At 36.4% G+C, this 15,518-nt stretch overlaps 2 protein-coding genes across 7 annotated transcripts in view; one reads left to right on the forward strand and one right to left on the reverse strand.

The window, feature by feature from the left end:
* Positions 1-15,518, forward strand: part of DYTN (dystrotelin) — a 78,838-nt gene that overhangs the window by 57,034 nt on the left and 6,286 nt on the right. The window lies entirely within an intron of this gene.
* Positions 1-15,518, reverse strand: part of ADAM23 (ADAM metallopeptidase domain 23) — a 64,027-nt gene that overhangs the window by 12,195 nt on the left and 36,314 nt on the right. For all 6 annotated transcript variants that reach the window (XM_005484154.4, XM_005484153.4, XM_005484156.4 and 3 more), the window contains exons 15-24: positions 14,696-14,795; positions 12,127-12,198; positions 11,279-11,365; positions 11,044-11,124; positions 9,089-9,139; positions 8,551-8,614; positions 7,187-7,292; positions 5,654-5,773; positions 4,527-4,695; positions 2,679-2,790 (exon numbers count right to left, since the gene is read on the reverse strand). In XM_005484154.4, coding sequence (XP_005484211.2) covers positions 2,679-2,790; positions 4,527-4,695; positions 5,654-5,773; positions 7,187-7,292; positions 8,551-8,614; positions 9,089-9,139; positions 11,044-11,124; positions 11,279-11,365; positions 12,127-12,198; positions 14,696-14,795 — 962 coding nt within the window. The remainder of the gene's footprint in view (positions 1-2,678; positions 2,791-4,526; positions 4,696-5,653; positions 5,774-7,186; positions 7,293-8,550; positions 8,615-9,088; positions 9,140-11,043; positions 11,125-11,278; positions 11,366-12,126; positions 12,199-14,695; positions 14,796-15,518) is intronic.

Consider the following 15,518-nt stretch of genomic DNA (forward strand, 5'->3'; position numbering starts at 1 on the left):
GGAACACTTTTCAGGAAAAAATTCTGTATATCTCCTAGGTTAGAGATTAAAAGTTTGATAGATTCATGGAGTCACAATAGACCACAACCAAGGAGATTAATTCCCTGTCAAATGGGAACTTAGGGACAAAGATTTTATAGACTCCATGCTGAGTGAAGTGTGTTTTGAACTATGGGGGGATTTTTTTATCCTGTTTCATAAATACACACACACAAACACACACACACACTTGAGACATAAGTTCTGTATTAAAATAAACAAACAGTTCTCCACAAGTCAAATAAAGGCCTAATTCTGCAAATTAAATTGCAAAGAAGAATCTCATGTGTATATGGAGTCCCACTGATTTAAAACTACTAACACTCTAAAAGTAACTCAAAGTCTCTGCAGTAACCAAAAAGTAACAGCAAGAACTCTTTGTCTTCCCCAAACTGCTAAATGCTGTGCACATCTGCTAGTACAGGATACAGTAGGTTGCTGAGTATAGAGTAATTCAAGAGTCATTAATTAACAGCAACATAATTAAGGACCACAAATTTTTTATCCTGAAATAGAGAATGGAGCCAAAAAGCAATTGATGGATGATGGAAAAGTCTGAAAAGTGCAGCAGAATAGCAGTCAATTGTCAATTATCACAACAATACATAAATAAATAGCAACACTCCCTACCTACATGTTCTAATTGCAGCAAGAAAAATGCTTGGAGTTTTGATGTGAAAAAGATCAAACCTATTAGATGAATTTTCACATCATGAGTGTTTCACTTCCATTCAATCTTATGGCTAAGAAAAACCAACTATTTTGGTTTCCTTGACTTAGACTTGTAAACTGGCATATGGCATAGGGAGTAATAAGGGATAAAAATTAATGGAGGCTACTCTTGTATATATTGGGTCATTACAACAAAGGAAACTACTGCTCTGCTCTTCTGAAATCTTCTCACAAAGGAATTTCTCTATAAGCACACAGAGAGATCACAGTGTTGAGTCTCTTAAATTCATTTCTAGGTGATTCAACATCAGTAAATTAGTGTAACACTGTAAGGAAAATAATCCATCTTTTGAGATCATTGAGCCACCTTGAACAAAAGCACAGTCTGCCATTTTGCAGAGGACTCCACTGAAAAATGCAGTCTAAACTTTGCCTGTACCTGCTGGCAGAAATCCATGCACATACTATCCACTTAAGGCTTTTTCCCAGAATATTTCAACGTTGATGTAATAATTTTCACTAAGGTATCTCCATTCTGACCTAGATGAGGCAATCTGACTTACAGTAATTTATCAAAGATAAGTGTACCTTCTGTGTTACCCTTCCTACAGACCTTTTCACAGAGGAGGGAATAATTTCTTACCTACCAGATTTGGCAATGAACAAAGCAAAATTTATATGCTCTCAGTGTCACAGCTGTAAATCCTGCTCTCCTCATCCACACACACAGAGAACTGAACAGCTCTGCAATGTTGGTCTCCATAATTTTTTTTAGACTCTCTGAGCAGCATTTCACTGCCAGGAAGGTTTTTAGAGGAAATGGAATGAAAAGTGGCTTGTAAGGCAGAGTACAAACCAGGCAGCTCTACACTGAGCAATGCTGGGACTGGGAGTCCAGGAAGCACCTGCAAAAATTCCTTATACATATCTGGACTGGTCTACAGAGCCTCCTTCACACCAGTAACTTGTTTCAAGATGATCTCTTCAAGCAGTTCTTGGCAAAGGTCTACTGGAATCATTCTGCCAAGGGGTAACACAAAAAGGCACACAGGACAGATGTGGAGCCATTCCAGAGGAACATACCAAAGTCCTGTCCTTCCTTGAAACCTTGGTACTTTCAGAGTAATGAATTAGAGTCTGGCTCCTCAGGACTACCCTTCTGAACAACCCTTATCCATCTACCTTGCAAAGGGAGCAGAAGAACCTGGAACTGGGGACTTTGTAAATGCATAAGACTGGATGAATATAGTCTGATGTTGAACAGTGCCCTGATGACAGGAAAGACATTTAAAAAAACTGGACAGCACAACTCCAAATATATTCTTTGGCAGTGGAGTCAGAGAGAAATTCAAATACTTTCCTTCCTCTTTGAAAAAACTTTTGGGATTATTTCCTCAATACCTCCCCTTTGTATTTGTACTTCATATGTAGTTGAAATACCTATCAAGTACATAAGAACAAGCAACAACGATTGTAAGAATAATTTAACTTATCAAAAATCTTAATTTCTTTTTTCTTTCATTGCAATATGATTTCAAGGAATCTGATTTACCAGGGACATTCCACTTTTCCCTTTTTCATGCCACAGCTCTCTTAATTAGTTGACTAAGAAAACCGAAAATCTCTAATAAAATATAAATATTCAATTATCATATAAAAAAATAAGAGCTACACTAAGTCAGATTCCAATCACAATGAAAATGATCATTAAAAAACAGAGAATAAGGGACAAAGGAAAAAAACATTACCTGTTGAAATCTTCCCCAAATTTAAGTAAATTTAAGAAAAGTAAAAGTTTTATCAATTCTCAAAGTAGAAAAATCTACTTCCTCTACATGAAGCAGAATTTTACTGTCTGGGTCTAAACACAGCTGTACAATAGTATTTGCTTTTTATATGCTAATGCTGCTACCATGTATCAACAGAAAAACATAAAAACAACATAAAAACTGAAACAAAACACAAACCCTTGGGTCCTTCATCCTTCTTGCCACCAGTATCCCTGACAGGATCATCAATGCTGCAGTCTGTCCCAGCCCAGGAGAAATTACAAATGCAAGTGGCTTCATTGCTACAAACCTAGGGGGGGAAAAAAAGTGACAGCACTTAATTTCTAACTACATTTTATTAACATGTCACATTGTATTTATTTAACATGTAATTAGACATTAAATCAAGGTACAAAACATACCTATTTATATATTGTATAGATTGCACTGTGTGTTTGGAATGTCATAACACACCTGGAAGTTTGCCTCAACCCTCCTAATACTCTGACATGCAGGGAGAAGCAGAACTGGTTCTATCATCACTGGCACACACCTGCAGAGGCTGTGAAAAATGACAGCCATTTAGCTAAACAGACCTTCAGCAGCCAACTGTCTGCACTTGGAGCCTGGAAGCCCAGAAGGGATACAAACATTTGCCTTTGAAAGGTTCAGGACATGGTTACACTTTCCTACCTCTCGTTTACAGCCTGCTCCCATGAAGAACAAAGTCAATATATTTTCATTGGTTTTGTCAGCATTCTTCCTCAGTTTACATTTACCTGAATGACCTCTAAAAAAGAACTTGGCACTCCAAAATGGGCAGTATATTTATTAGATACAGAAAAATCTATCCAGTGGACAAAACCTAAACCATCAAATTGATAGTAAGAGTTAATAGCTGTAAGCTTCCCATATGAAAAAGAACATGGAATGGTGCTGCTAGAAGAGGTTGCTGTGGAAAAGAGCATGACACAAGAAACAGACATAATGGATGAAGTTTTGATTATAGGACTAGAAATGAAGTCAATCCTTAGACAAACAGCTAATGTCTTTTGGACACTGGAACATAATCTGAAAAAACCCAGGAAACAACCTACCCACAAATGATTCTAAGTAACACATGTGATTTTTTAATTCAACTTTTATCATGCTCTGCTTTTAAGAAGTACTCACTGGAGAATCTTACCCAAGAACTTGAAGATAAACACATTTTATGGCAGGTTTGATCAACTGAAACACCCTTTCAAAATTAGGGATTGTAATAATCCAAAACAAATAGGTTAAGATGGTTCACTCACCCTTCCTGTCACTCTCAAGAAGTACCACTAGATATTTTGCTTTCAAATTTTAAAATTTTTTTCTTGATTTTGAACCTAACCCTCTACTTTGAAACACTCAATTTTATATTCAAGCATGGACAACAAGAAGAAATAATCCCTTCTTGTACAAAGTCTAGCCCTTTAGGCAAGTATTTGTCTCCCTAAATCCCACAGTGGAAAGGTTTTATTGGTATTTAAAACAGTGATCTGTTCATCAAAACAGACCAAACACCTTACACAAATGAACTTGCAGGTAGAGTAACAGAACATAATGTGCCTGAATGTAAAATGATACACTTTGGAACTGTTTGGAACTGTTCAAGAACTCCCGCTCTACTGAGGACCCACGGTTTGGAATTTTAATTATTTAAGCCATGGGCTATAAATCTATGAACACAAGACCAACTTCATAAAGGTGTTAGTGTGCAGGAAAAAGTTCAATTCAAGATGGCAAGTAGCTTGAAATAAGGGTAGTACATTACAGAAGTCCTTCCAATAACTAATGTCAGAGGTCTTTCTGGCTACTTACAAACCCGATTCTTTGGATATAACTGCAGAACCGATTTGAGAACTTTCCTTTCTAAAATTTTTTTTTATGCATCACAAAATGGCAGTCTTCCCCTGAATGCAACATTTATAGTTTCAGATTAAAAGGTCTTAGGAAGACTTTCAGGTGTTAGGATCAGGCAGAGCAGGGAGAGCTGGGGAAGCGGAGCTGCTCACTCACCCCATGACCAGAACAGACTTTTCCATTGGAACCAATGGGACAGCTGCTTATGTTCAAGGACTGGATTGGCAGGCACTTTTTGTCCAGACACATCATCTGAGGTCCACATGGAGCTCCATCCTCCACATAACCTAAATCCGTATCATCGTCTAAAAGAACATGAGCACCACTGGGAGAAAAGTTTTAAGACAGTATTAGTATTATGACTGGAATATTTGAAAATATTAAAAGCATGTTGGTGTAGACACTGAAAGCCCCACACCTTTCTTTTATTCAGACAGACTGAACAAAACTCTATAGAGTTTTTCTGTCTGTCCACAGCAATGACAGTGTTCCAGTTGTCAAAATAAAAATAAGTCCAGATTAGAACCTAAATACTCAAGAAGGGCACCTTAGGCTTTGGGGATTTTTCAAGTCTCTAACAGACCACTTCCTTATTTTTTCTTTTTCTCCGAGTGCTAAGAAATACTATTGCTAGAAAAAAACCCTAAAAAACTAACTTCCCATGTGATTTAAATAAAAGCACTAGTGGAATAATGGAACAATGGAAGAATTAAGAACCACTGTTCACTCAGGACCCAACCATCTAAGACAGTACTCTTAGGGTGACAATAACTGCAATGTTGCCAATGACTTCAAAATACAAATCCAGTATTGTGCACAGACCCAGTAGTGCAGGAGACTGAAACTCATTTATCTGTTCTTTAACTGAACATCCTACCCTGCCACAACTCTGCCGTTTCCTCCCTCTCAGCCTTCACTTCACTTCACTACAGCTGTTTCTTTGAGTATTTAACACTCAAAATCATTCTATTTAAAATATGGGTCTTTGGCAGAGACTTTCTCCACCCCCAGAAAAGCATAATGCTGAGTATTCAGTTCTGACTGAAGTTCTGCTATTGGGATCAAGGAAGAGATTCAGGAGTATAATGCACATTTTACTCTCTTTGGATGTGGAATATAGGACTTTTTATGGCTTGGGGATTTTTTTTAATCAAGAGAAATATCCCTCAGAATAATGATTTTGCTGCAATTACCTAAAATTCAGACTCTCACATTTATGTCTCTCTTAATTTAATTAGATTTGACAGAGATAAATCATATTGGAACACTGCATTATCTTTTACCTGCAGTCCACTATGCGTCCTTGATGATAAAAAGAATTTGGGATAATTTCTCCTTGAACTTGACCAACTCGTGGAACTCTAGTAAGATTAGTACAGAGCAAAAAGCCACAGAAAACATCACTGGAAAACGAAAACAAAAACCAAAATATTACTGGATTAATATGAGGTAAACTTACAAAAAAGAAAGTCTGGCAATGGCGCTGCTGATCACAGTAATTTATTACCATAAGCCACATGACAGACTTTCAGAGTGCAAGCCTGGAAATAAAGCATTATTTTATTTAAATGACAGAAAGCAGAAACAAGTCATGGCTCACTCCAAGGCACCAGGGAATGCTCACATGAGGACAGAATCTATCTGTGCTCTAAGAACAATCCAGTACAAGTAAGAGGAGCCAAACTGTACAAAGCTTTGTCAAGTTAGGCTGAAATGCTTCTCTCTCTCTGGCAGCTTACACACCACACATGAATGTCAAGTTTGAAATCTTCATTGCACTTTATTTCCTTTGCAGGACAACAGAACCATAACAATTTTTAGTGTGAAGTCATGTGTGCCCAAGTTTTTGTAAAGAATCTGCTTTTTTAATGTTATTTCATATCTGCATATATTTAAATATCTTTTATATCTTCAATAGAAGGATATTAACTAATACTGATTGTCCTAAGTCACAGAAGCAGCTGAATGAATGCTGGAAACTGACTTTGTTAAAACTGAAAAAAACATAAATAGCCCATCAGCCAGATCGTTGTCCTGCATTTCTCTACCAACAAAGAAATGAGGGCTTTTATAGAAATGAGGGGTTTAACATACACATTAGAACACACTATCCTCATCTAAATTAAACAATGCCTTTCCTTATGATCCTATCTGAAAACTAGTAATATTAAAAAGTCCACTATACAAGCATCAAATAGTAAAAGAAGGAAAATGTTATTCCAAAACTGAAATTTGTAAGTACATAAGTAAAAATTACAAAACAGAAGTAAATCAAGAGAAATTTAAGTCTATCTACTAATGATCATTTACTTGAAAAATACATTTAATCAAATATTCATCTAGCAATGATCACGTGGAAATTAATCAGGCCTTTCTCTATAGCATCCAAATGTCTAATAGTCCTCTCTGGTCAAAATAAATGTTGGAACAAACTCGACCCAGCATAATCTGGTGTCAGTCCCAGAGCAAGTACAGAGTGTGTGTATAGTGTATATGTAGCCTAATTTATCCCTGCCAAGGCTGAGGTGTTTTTATGTTATGAACTTGTGACTTTTTGCTGTCTTGTCCCTCAGCTACTCTGAAATAACTGAAGTCACAGTACATTCTTCTGAAAATCTAGAATGATTTACAAATCTATTGCTGAGTCACTTATAGAAGTGTCAGAGTGCAATTTTTTCAAGATGCAAACCTCATGAGGGAAAAGAGATTCAAAATAAGGCAAAACAAGCTGCTGAAACATGCATGAAAAAGTAGATAATATTAAACCATTACCAATCTATTTAAATTACAAATGATCTCTACCAAACTGAACTTACTGTTTGCTGCACTGAATCCATCGGTCTCCATCCTTTCCACAGTTTCCTTTTGTTGTGCCTTCTGTATTTAGCTTTTCATAACAAAACTTGTCAGATCCTGAAGACTCTGTTGATGAAGAAAAAAGAAACATGCTTTTCACTAGCAATGTGACAGCTTTGAAACTTGCATAATTTATTGCAGTCGTTCTCTGAAATTTTTTTAATACAAACCATCAATTTAAATACACATGCATGTGCACAGATGGTATTTTCCAGTGACTAAAAGGGAGAGCAGGCTAAACTGAAATACCTACAGATATGTTCAAAATTTCCTCTGAACTTCTAAAAGTAGCCTCCATGGTGTCTGCATTGTATTCTGCATATGAAATTTACCTACGGTCTAATTTTCTTCACTTCATAACAGTTGCACATAGATTGAATCTAGTTGTTTTTCACTGCAATTTTTCCTGATCTGCATTTCAGAAGATTTTATATAGGACATTTATGATAAGCATATGTTCTGACATCAACTCAATGTTGATTTTATTCTATTTTTCAGATGCTCACAGGAAACCAAACTTGAACAGAATGTAATTTTTACTTATTTTTAGGAGTAAAATTCTGAACTAACAGGTTTTAAACCCATAATTATTTACTGATGAGCTTATTTGTTTTTTCTAAAAATGAATCTAAAAAAAACAAAATAGAAAAGCGCAACAATTATATAGAGGAAGATAAAATAATAAGACAGAGTGGTCTCAGTGGCAGTTATGATTAGACAAAATGCACAAGAGCACAGTAAATGCCAGAGCACAGGATGTCCTGGTAGTTCTACTCTGCTGAATTGTCTCCAAGTCCTTCCACAGAACATTCAGCCCCTCTCTGCTGCAAGCAAAGCCCATGGCAATTGCAATTCTGTTTAACTCAACACCTCTGGACTTAAATCACACTATGCATATTTAAGTTCACACCAACGTACTAATTTTCCTGACTTGGAGGATAGTATAGGAAGGAGAGGCAAGGTGGAGCAGCTTTGGCATGAACCACTGATGGGATAATGGAACTGGTGACTGTCTTTAAAGAAAAGCCCAAAACATCTGGTTTTGAACTATGCCCAAAAAATCCTCAAATCCCTCCCCCCCGCAGTAGCATTTGCTGCCCTGCCCAGATCTGCAGCCACATCATCACTCCCACTGACACCACTCCCAGATGCAGAATTCCACTTGGCAATCAAGCCATTTTCCCACTGCAGTTTACTCACTCTACTGATCTGAAAACTTTAACTTGTAGCTATAAGAACAAAAAATAAAAACATGAAAAATCCAAAGCAAAGGCAGGAATGAACTAGAAATAAAATACATTTAAGGTAGTTAAAGTCAACCTACTAGATCCCCAGATATATTTGCACTGATTATCTCTTGTCTTGCATTCACCATTATAGCAACGACCCTAAACAAAATACAACATGTTAGGAATGAGAAATAAAAACAACTTCATCTCCTTCCCCTCTCACAACAAATGTCTCATTGCCACCCTTCACATGCATGTTGGGATGTAGATTCCATGATTTTGGGTAGATGAAGTACACATTTTGGCCCAGATTCCCAAAGCCAGTTTGTGTCCAATACCCACTGACATTTAAGCAGTTGATTTATACGTTTACATAAGCTGGAAAGAACTTATTAACACGGAGTGTAATAAAATATCTATGTATAAAATGTAGAGATACCAAGTGGATTTCACTCAAAGTAGAAATTATTACAATTTATAGAGTGCTTAAAACACAAGCAACATTGATGCGCAAAGGATAAAATTTATGAAGAAATATGGAACACGAGATTTTTAAAAAATCAATGCCAAAACAAAACAAGAATGTGTTGACTTCTATTTGCTGATGCACAGGGATTTTAAAACACTGCATACCTGATTAGAATCACAGGCATACCCATCTTGTTTATGAAGATTTGGTGGACACTGAAAAAAATAAAGAATCTTTTTTGTCATGAGTACTGTAATAAGACATCAGAGTATCATATATGGAATTTTCCTGTTTTTAAGAAAATCGGACAACAATATAAAGGGAGTTGAAAACATAATTAGTGCAATAATCTTCATAGCTACAAATAGAAACAAAAAAATTAACATCTTGAGCCATGAAATACAATGTTCAAGTTTAACTTCCTGCATATTCCAAGAAGCAATTAAGGAGGTGAGGCAAAATGAAAGCTAATGTGTTCACTAAGAGGATATTTGGTAGCTAATACTGGGGCCATGTTTGCAACACTGCCACCCCATGCATTTCAGTTCCACTACAACCAGGTGGTGAGGGAGCACCAGGTCACAGCCTACCAGCCTATTGCTTACGGAGCTTCAGGGGGCTTAATGATCTTAATTGTTATGTTCTCTCGGCATTGGAAATTCTTTTGTACAAACAAATCACTAGGTCCAGAAACCTCAGACTATTAAAGTAAGGACTCACTTTAAACCATCCTTAAGGTTTTTCCTCATCTAAAAGGGACCTGTAAAAATTTGGAAAGAGAATGCTGCTGCACTGGACTGTGTTAGCCAACACTCTGAGGGCAGCTTGAGAAAGCCCTTCTCTCTCTCATTAAGAATGCTCCATCTACAGAGCAAAAGATTTGCGATAAAATATTGGCAATAGCTACTTGTCTATGTGTTGACATCTCAGATGATAAAATAAAAGGAAGTTATTGTTAATTTATTGGCATTTATAACTACAGCCAATGTCCAAAGAGATTGTGATTTGTCCTGAATCTCATTTCTTCAAGGTTAAGAACTTGATGCAGTAGACGACTGCATCAGTTATGAAGTTCTTATATAAACAGAATAAATATATAAACATTCAATATTGAAAAGGAGTGTATGCCACCTAAAGCATCAAAGTTGCTGTGAAAATGGAAAATGTACAGGATGTTGACTATTTAAAAGAAATAAAATTGAAACAACATTCTGGTTGCTGTTTATTCCTGTATTTTACATTAGCCAAATGTTTTCAGGACGAATGTGTAAGATCTGCAATTTTTAAAATTCTCATACATGTGCACACTCCTAGAAAACATAACACACTTTATACAAGTCTTACAAGGAGCAGTTTGAAGGACAAGAAGAGGTTCAGAGGGGACCTTCTCACCCACTACCCTCTAATTCCCTAAAAGTAGATTGTAGAGACAGAGAAGTCAGCCTCTTCTGCTCAGGTAACAAATGACAGGATGAGAGGAAACGGCCTTCAGTTGTGCTGGGGAGGTTTAGGCTGGATATTAGGAAAAACTCCTTCACTAAAAGGCTTGTCAACCATTGGAACAGGCTGCCCAGAAAATCCCAGGAAAACCACCATCCCTAGAGGCATGTAAAAGACATGTAGATGTGGCATTTAGGGACGTGGTTTACTGGTGGAGTTGGCAGTGATGGGTTCATGGTGGCACTCAATCTAAAAGGTATTTTCCAATCTAAATGATTCTATGTTTCTATACTCCTTTATTTGTGATTTTCTACAATTTTATTTTAAGCCATTTTATTTCATAAAATCTTAGTGTTATTACCTTTGAATACATTCACATTTGCAGTGTATTCTTATTATTTAAGTTATAGACCAGGCAAAGAATAAAGAAGGATGCCTGACACAAATATACACAAAACCCCAAGATTTATGAAAACCAAATAAACATAGAGAAGCCATCTTTTGAGTCCACTTAGATTATTGTTTTCATGAGTTTACAATAGTTCACACTCCATTATATCATCATTTTGGGCACATGACTGTGCAGTTTGTTATTACAATTTTCCTGTTAAATGTATACCAGAAAAAGATTGCACACAGACATCAGCAGTGCAAGCAGAGAACATTTCTGTACACATACCTGTCCAGAATCCCCAGTGCAGAACTCTGCAATGTCACACTCGTTCACTGCGTACCGACAGTCATAACCTCGTGGGAAAAACTAGAAAATGAAAAACATAGTTCAGCACGAAGAACACATCTACACATGCTGCCCCTTTTCCTTCTACCTAAAACACACTCTGAACTGTAACAGGCTGCACACAACTGCCACAGACAACTGAAAAGAACAACTGATACACGGCAGCAACACTCACAAGACACGATGTATTACAGCAGGGTCCATCACTACAGTGAGCTCCATTAGAAAGAGAACACTTCTTACAACAGTCTGCATAGCATTCCTGAAGAAAAAAATAAGCAAAAAGTTTAGTTTCCCATTTTAAACAATTTTTTTTCTTTCCAACATGAAATTATTACATACCAGCAGACAAAAGATTCAGTTTAGCACTGATGATTTAAAATTATCAGCTGGAAGAAGCCTTTGCAATACTCAAATACTAAGGGGAAAACAGTGATACACAATGCTATAGCAACACAGGGATTCACACCTTCTGAGGCCTGTGCCAAATTTATGCTGCTTAGTTCAATAGCATTCAATGCAGAAAAAACCTCCAACCTAATTACAAGTGCAATTATATTAAATACTACAACAAGAACTCAAATCTAGAGGGCAGATTTTTGCAAAAACATTGTTGGAATATTTCTGCAATAGAGAAGAAAACAACAGTTTACTTGTTCTGTCTGAAAACATGCACTGTTGTGATTCCAATAATGCACCAGTCTCCAAAGTATCAGTAAGGAGTTTCCCACTCCAGATATGCTATCCAGGAAAGCCAAGAGGTAAGTACTTCTCCAGTGCAACTCAAAAACTGCTGGGAAACAGCTGTACCTTGTCATTGGTATAACAGGAGCTGTTCAGAGGACATTGTCTTTGCACTCATTGTCATATTTTTTAACACAGGCTTTTAACAAAATTGTTCCCAAACAACAGGCAAAACAAATTCATTTCCATGACCTTTCCCCCCCTCTCTTACCAATCACTTAATTTACCTTAATAAATTTTATAAGAAAGACTTGTGGAGCAATCTATAACTCTACTTACCATTCGGAAACCACAATCACATTCTTCTCCTGCTTCTACAAATCCATTTCCACACTCGGTGGCTTCAAAGAGCTAAAAGAAAAAAGCCCCCACCCCAAAGTAAGAATAAAACTAGTGTCAAGTGACTTCTGTGTCACATTTCTGCAATGCCACACAAATGTGCTGTCCCAGACAATGCAGGTGCCATGCCTCAGTGAGAAAAGGCAGTGTGGTTTTCAAATGCTGCTCATCAGAATTTTTCACACATGAAACGCATACAGCCAAATCACAGGAATGCTGGTCGTGTTTAGGAGATACTGATCTCAGAAAAGCATGATAGAGAGACACTACAGTAATATTTTAGGGGTTGACATTTGGATTTCACTCCTGTTCCACAGCCTCCCCAGTTTTGGGACAATTTCTTCAAGAAACCAGTCAACAATATCATTCTTAGGATTTGCTCAGGTACCCACACTTGCTCATGCAATGAGCTACTGTCTGTTCCTCTGCAATGTTTGTGCATGAGAATAATAAGTGGAAATAAATACTGCCAAAAAGGAAGTCCTATGTGTCTTATTAGTAAGTTATACATAAGCACATACAAAGACTACTAAACAGCTAATCCTAGAACCACAGACAATGCAGATAAATTCTGCAGCTCAGGATGATACAGATTCTACAGTGGTTTCACACATCGTAATTTTGACTAAAGGTACTTTTCAGTCTTGTCAAAGAAATAATTCTGCAAGAGGCTTGTCTGTTTTCAATATAATTCTGCTTTAAAATCATGTAAGAATATCAGGAATCACCAATTTAATTAGAATACTAGCAGCAGAAACACATCCACTAGAACATGGTTGAAATGAAGTTAGAAGTTGACAAGCTAAAATGTGAACAGATTACTCTAAGGGTGAAAGATGTGAGTAAACCTTTCTGCATGGGCTCAGTGGAAGTAAAGCTGTGGAGAACTAGCAAGATATGAAACACAACATAAAATACAATACAAATTATATATGAACTTGTATGGAATTCTTCTTTGGTCGTTTTGGTTGGGGCAAGGGGGGAATCATAACGCCAAGTAAAAATGAAATATAATATTTCACTTTTGTTGTGTAATCAACAGCACCTATTGGGTGCTATAATTTTGGGTGCCAGAAGCAAATCAATAGTGAAGAAATATCCATATGCACTCTTCTTCACCAGTAATGTTGACAGGATTATAAAAACCATTTCATTTCTTCCTCCCCTCTGTAAGCTCCTGTCTCTACTACACTTTGGTGCAAACAGCAAGATCTCTTACTCTGAAACTGAAATTCATTTCTCTATCAAACAAGAAGATTACAGAACACAGCAGGCACACAGAAATTTCCTATGGCAATCAGGAACCATTTAATGTTCATATACATGTCAGAGCATAACTCAGGATATAGTTTTTTAAATAGCATCATGGTGACTGCTTAACAATTCTGTTTTACTTACCAAAGGATTATACACACAATTTTCTACCTTACCTCCTGACCTGCAAATAAAAGCATTCTAAACACTGTATGATTATTTTGCCTTCCCAAAGTACTTAAAGTTGTCAAGCACTGGCACAGATAATATATAAAGATAATTCAACTATTTCCCCATAAGCCTTTTCCTCAAAATAAATCAGACTTTTATTCTGTCAAATTGAGTCAAATTGACAACTTCTTCATATTACTTTGCCTGACAACTGTCACTAAAAACTGAAGCTGTGTTTTTCCATTTCCCTATTTATTCCTTTGTGTAAGAATTCTTGCATTCTTACTCTATAAGCAAAGATTGCTACCCTGGGAAAAGATTCAAAACCACTTGAACAAGCAAAATTTTTTTTAGTTAATTGTGCAAGGTGATGGTCCACCAAAGGGTACAGCATAGTAAACAGAACAGCTTTAATAACCTCATGTGGTATTAAATTCTACAAGGACAGCAGTTTGACACTATGATTCAATAGAATATTAATGCTTTGGATTGCTCTTACTTGGCATAAAGAGCCACATGGAATATTTTTATACTGCTCAGCTTTACAGGGATGTCAGGCTAATATTATCTTAGAAAAAATTATGACCTTGGTAAGTTTTTAGGCAAAAAAGCAATGGTAGAAGGAAACAGCTATGAATGACATCTTGCTAGATGTATATTTGAAATGAAATGAAGCAAATGTTGAGAATAACCAAAAGTTGCTACTGTCTACATGAAATCAGCTATGGATTTCTATTTCCTAATGTGGTAACTGGCATTCTTTTGAACAACCTCAGACACAAAGTCCAAGAATTGAGTATAGGTGGAGCATACACTTCTGGATTTATTTTGTACTACTTCCAGCATAATAAGTAGTGCATTTATACTGAATTTATCATTATTTGAGTATGAAGAATTGTAGAAATCAGTTGCATTCCTCTCAGTATTATTTTAAAATGCTAAAGGGGTTGAACAGCTAATTACAACTTCAAGAAAATACCCGCATAGACATCTGAATAAATCTGAGAAGAGATGATGTCAGTGAAATGATTACATTTTCATTACAATGTGCAGCAGATGTCCTGAGTACCAAGTTATTTATTACCTTTGTTGGCCTGTTAAAAAGACAGGCACCGCCCCCACGAAGTAAAAATTCTTTGTATTCTGCAATGCTGCATTTGGAGAATTTCCTGGAATGGTATACCCTAAAATGGTAAAGAATTAGGTGAGCAAATGCCTTGAAACATCACCAGCTACTGGAAAAGGGCAAAGGGGTCACAACCTTTTTTAAATACTGTAAATCCCAGTTTCTTACAACCACTGTGTGCAACAGTATAACAGCTCAGTCTTATTCTCAAATAATAAAATCAGAACAAAAGAAAAATTTTAAAACATTTTGCCTTTTTTATATTTCTACTTCATGTACAGTATATAAAACTGTAGGTTTTAAACTTCTTAATAAGGTAAACCCACATTATCATAGTAGCTGCTATTCACCCTTTCTATTGCATGCATAATCCAGTATCCTCTCCGGTTTTTTTTTAACACCTACAAGATGCTACAGCAAAAAGTTTCACAGCTTAATACAAACTGGTAGAAAAACAATTTCATCCCATTTTCTTCTGTCATGTTTGCTAATCTCATTTCATGTCTCCTTAGTTCTTATACTAGAAGAAAGTGTAATTATTTTTGCACAATGTTACAGACTTCTCTCAGATTTCCTCAACTCAATCTTTTTCCCAGACTATTGAAAATGTAGTTTATTAGTAATTTCTCACTCAGAAATTGTCTGATATGTTTACTAGTCATGTTTTGAGATCTGGGAATGAGATCTATTCACACTATGAAAGACTGGGGTAACCATGCCATAACGAGGTTTGCCATTCCTCTCCTAACAACTCACTGCCACTGAGCTATTTCCCCACTGA

The sequence above is a fragment of the Zonotrichia albicollis genome, chromosome 10 (genome assembly GCF_047830755.1).
Source record: "Zonotrichia albicollis isolate bZonAlb1 chromosome 10, bZonAlb1.hap1, whole genome shotgun sequence".
NCBI lineage: Eukaryota > Metazoa > Chordata > Aves > Passeriformes > Passerellidae > Zonotrichia > Zonotrichia albicollis.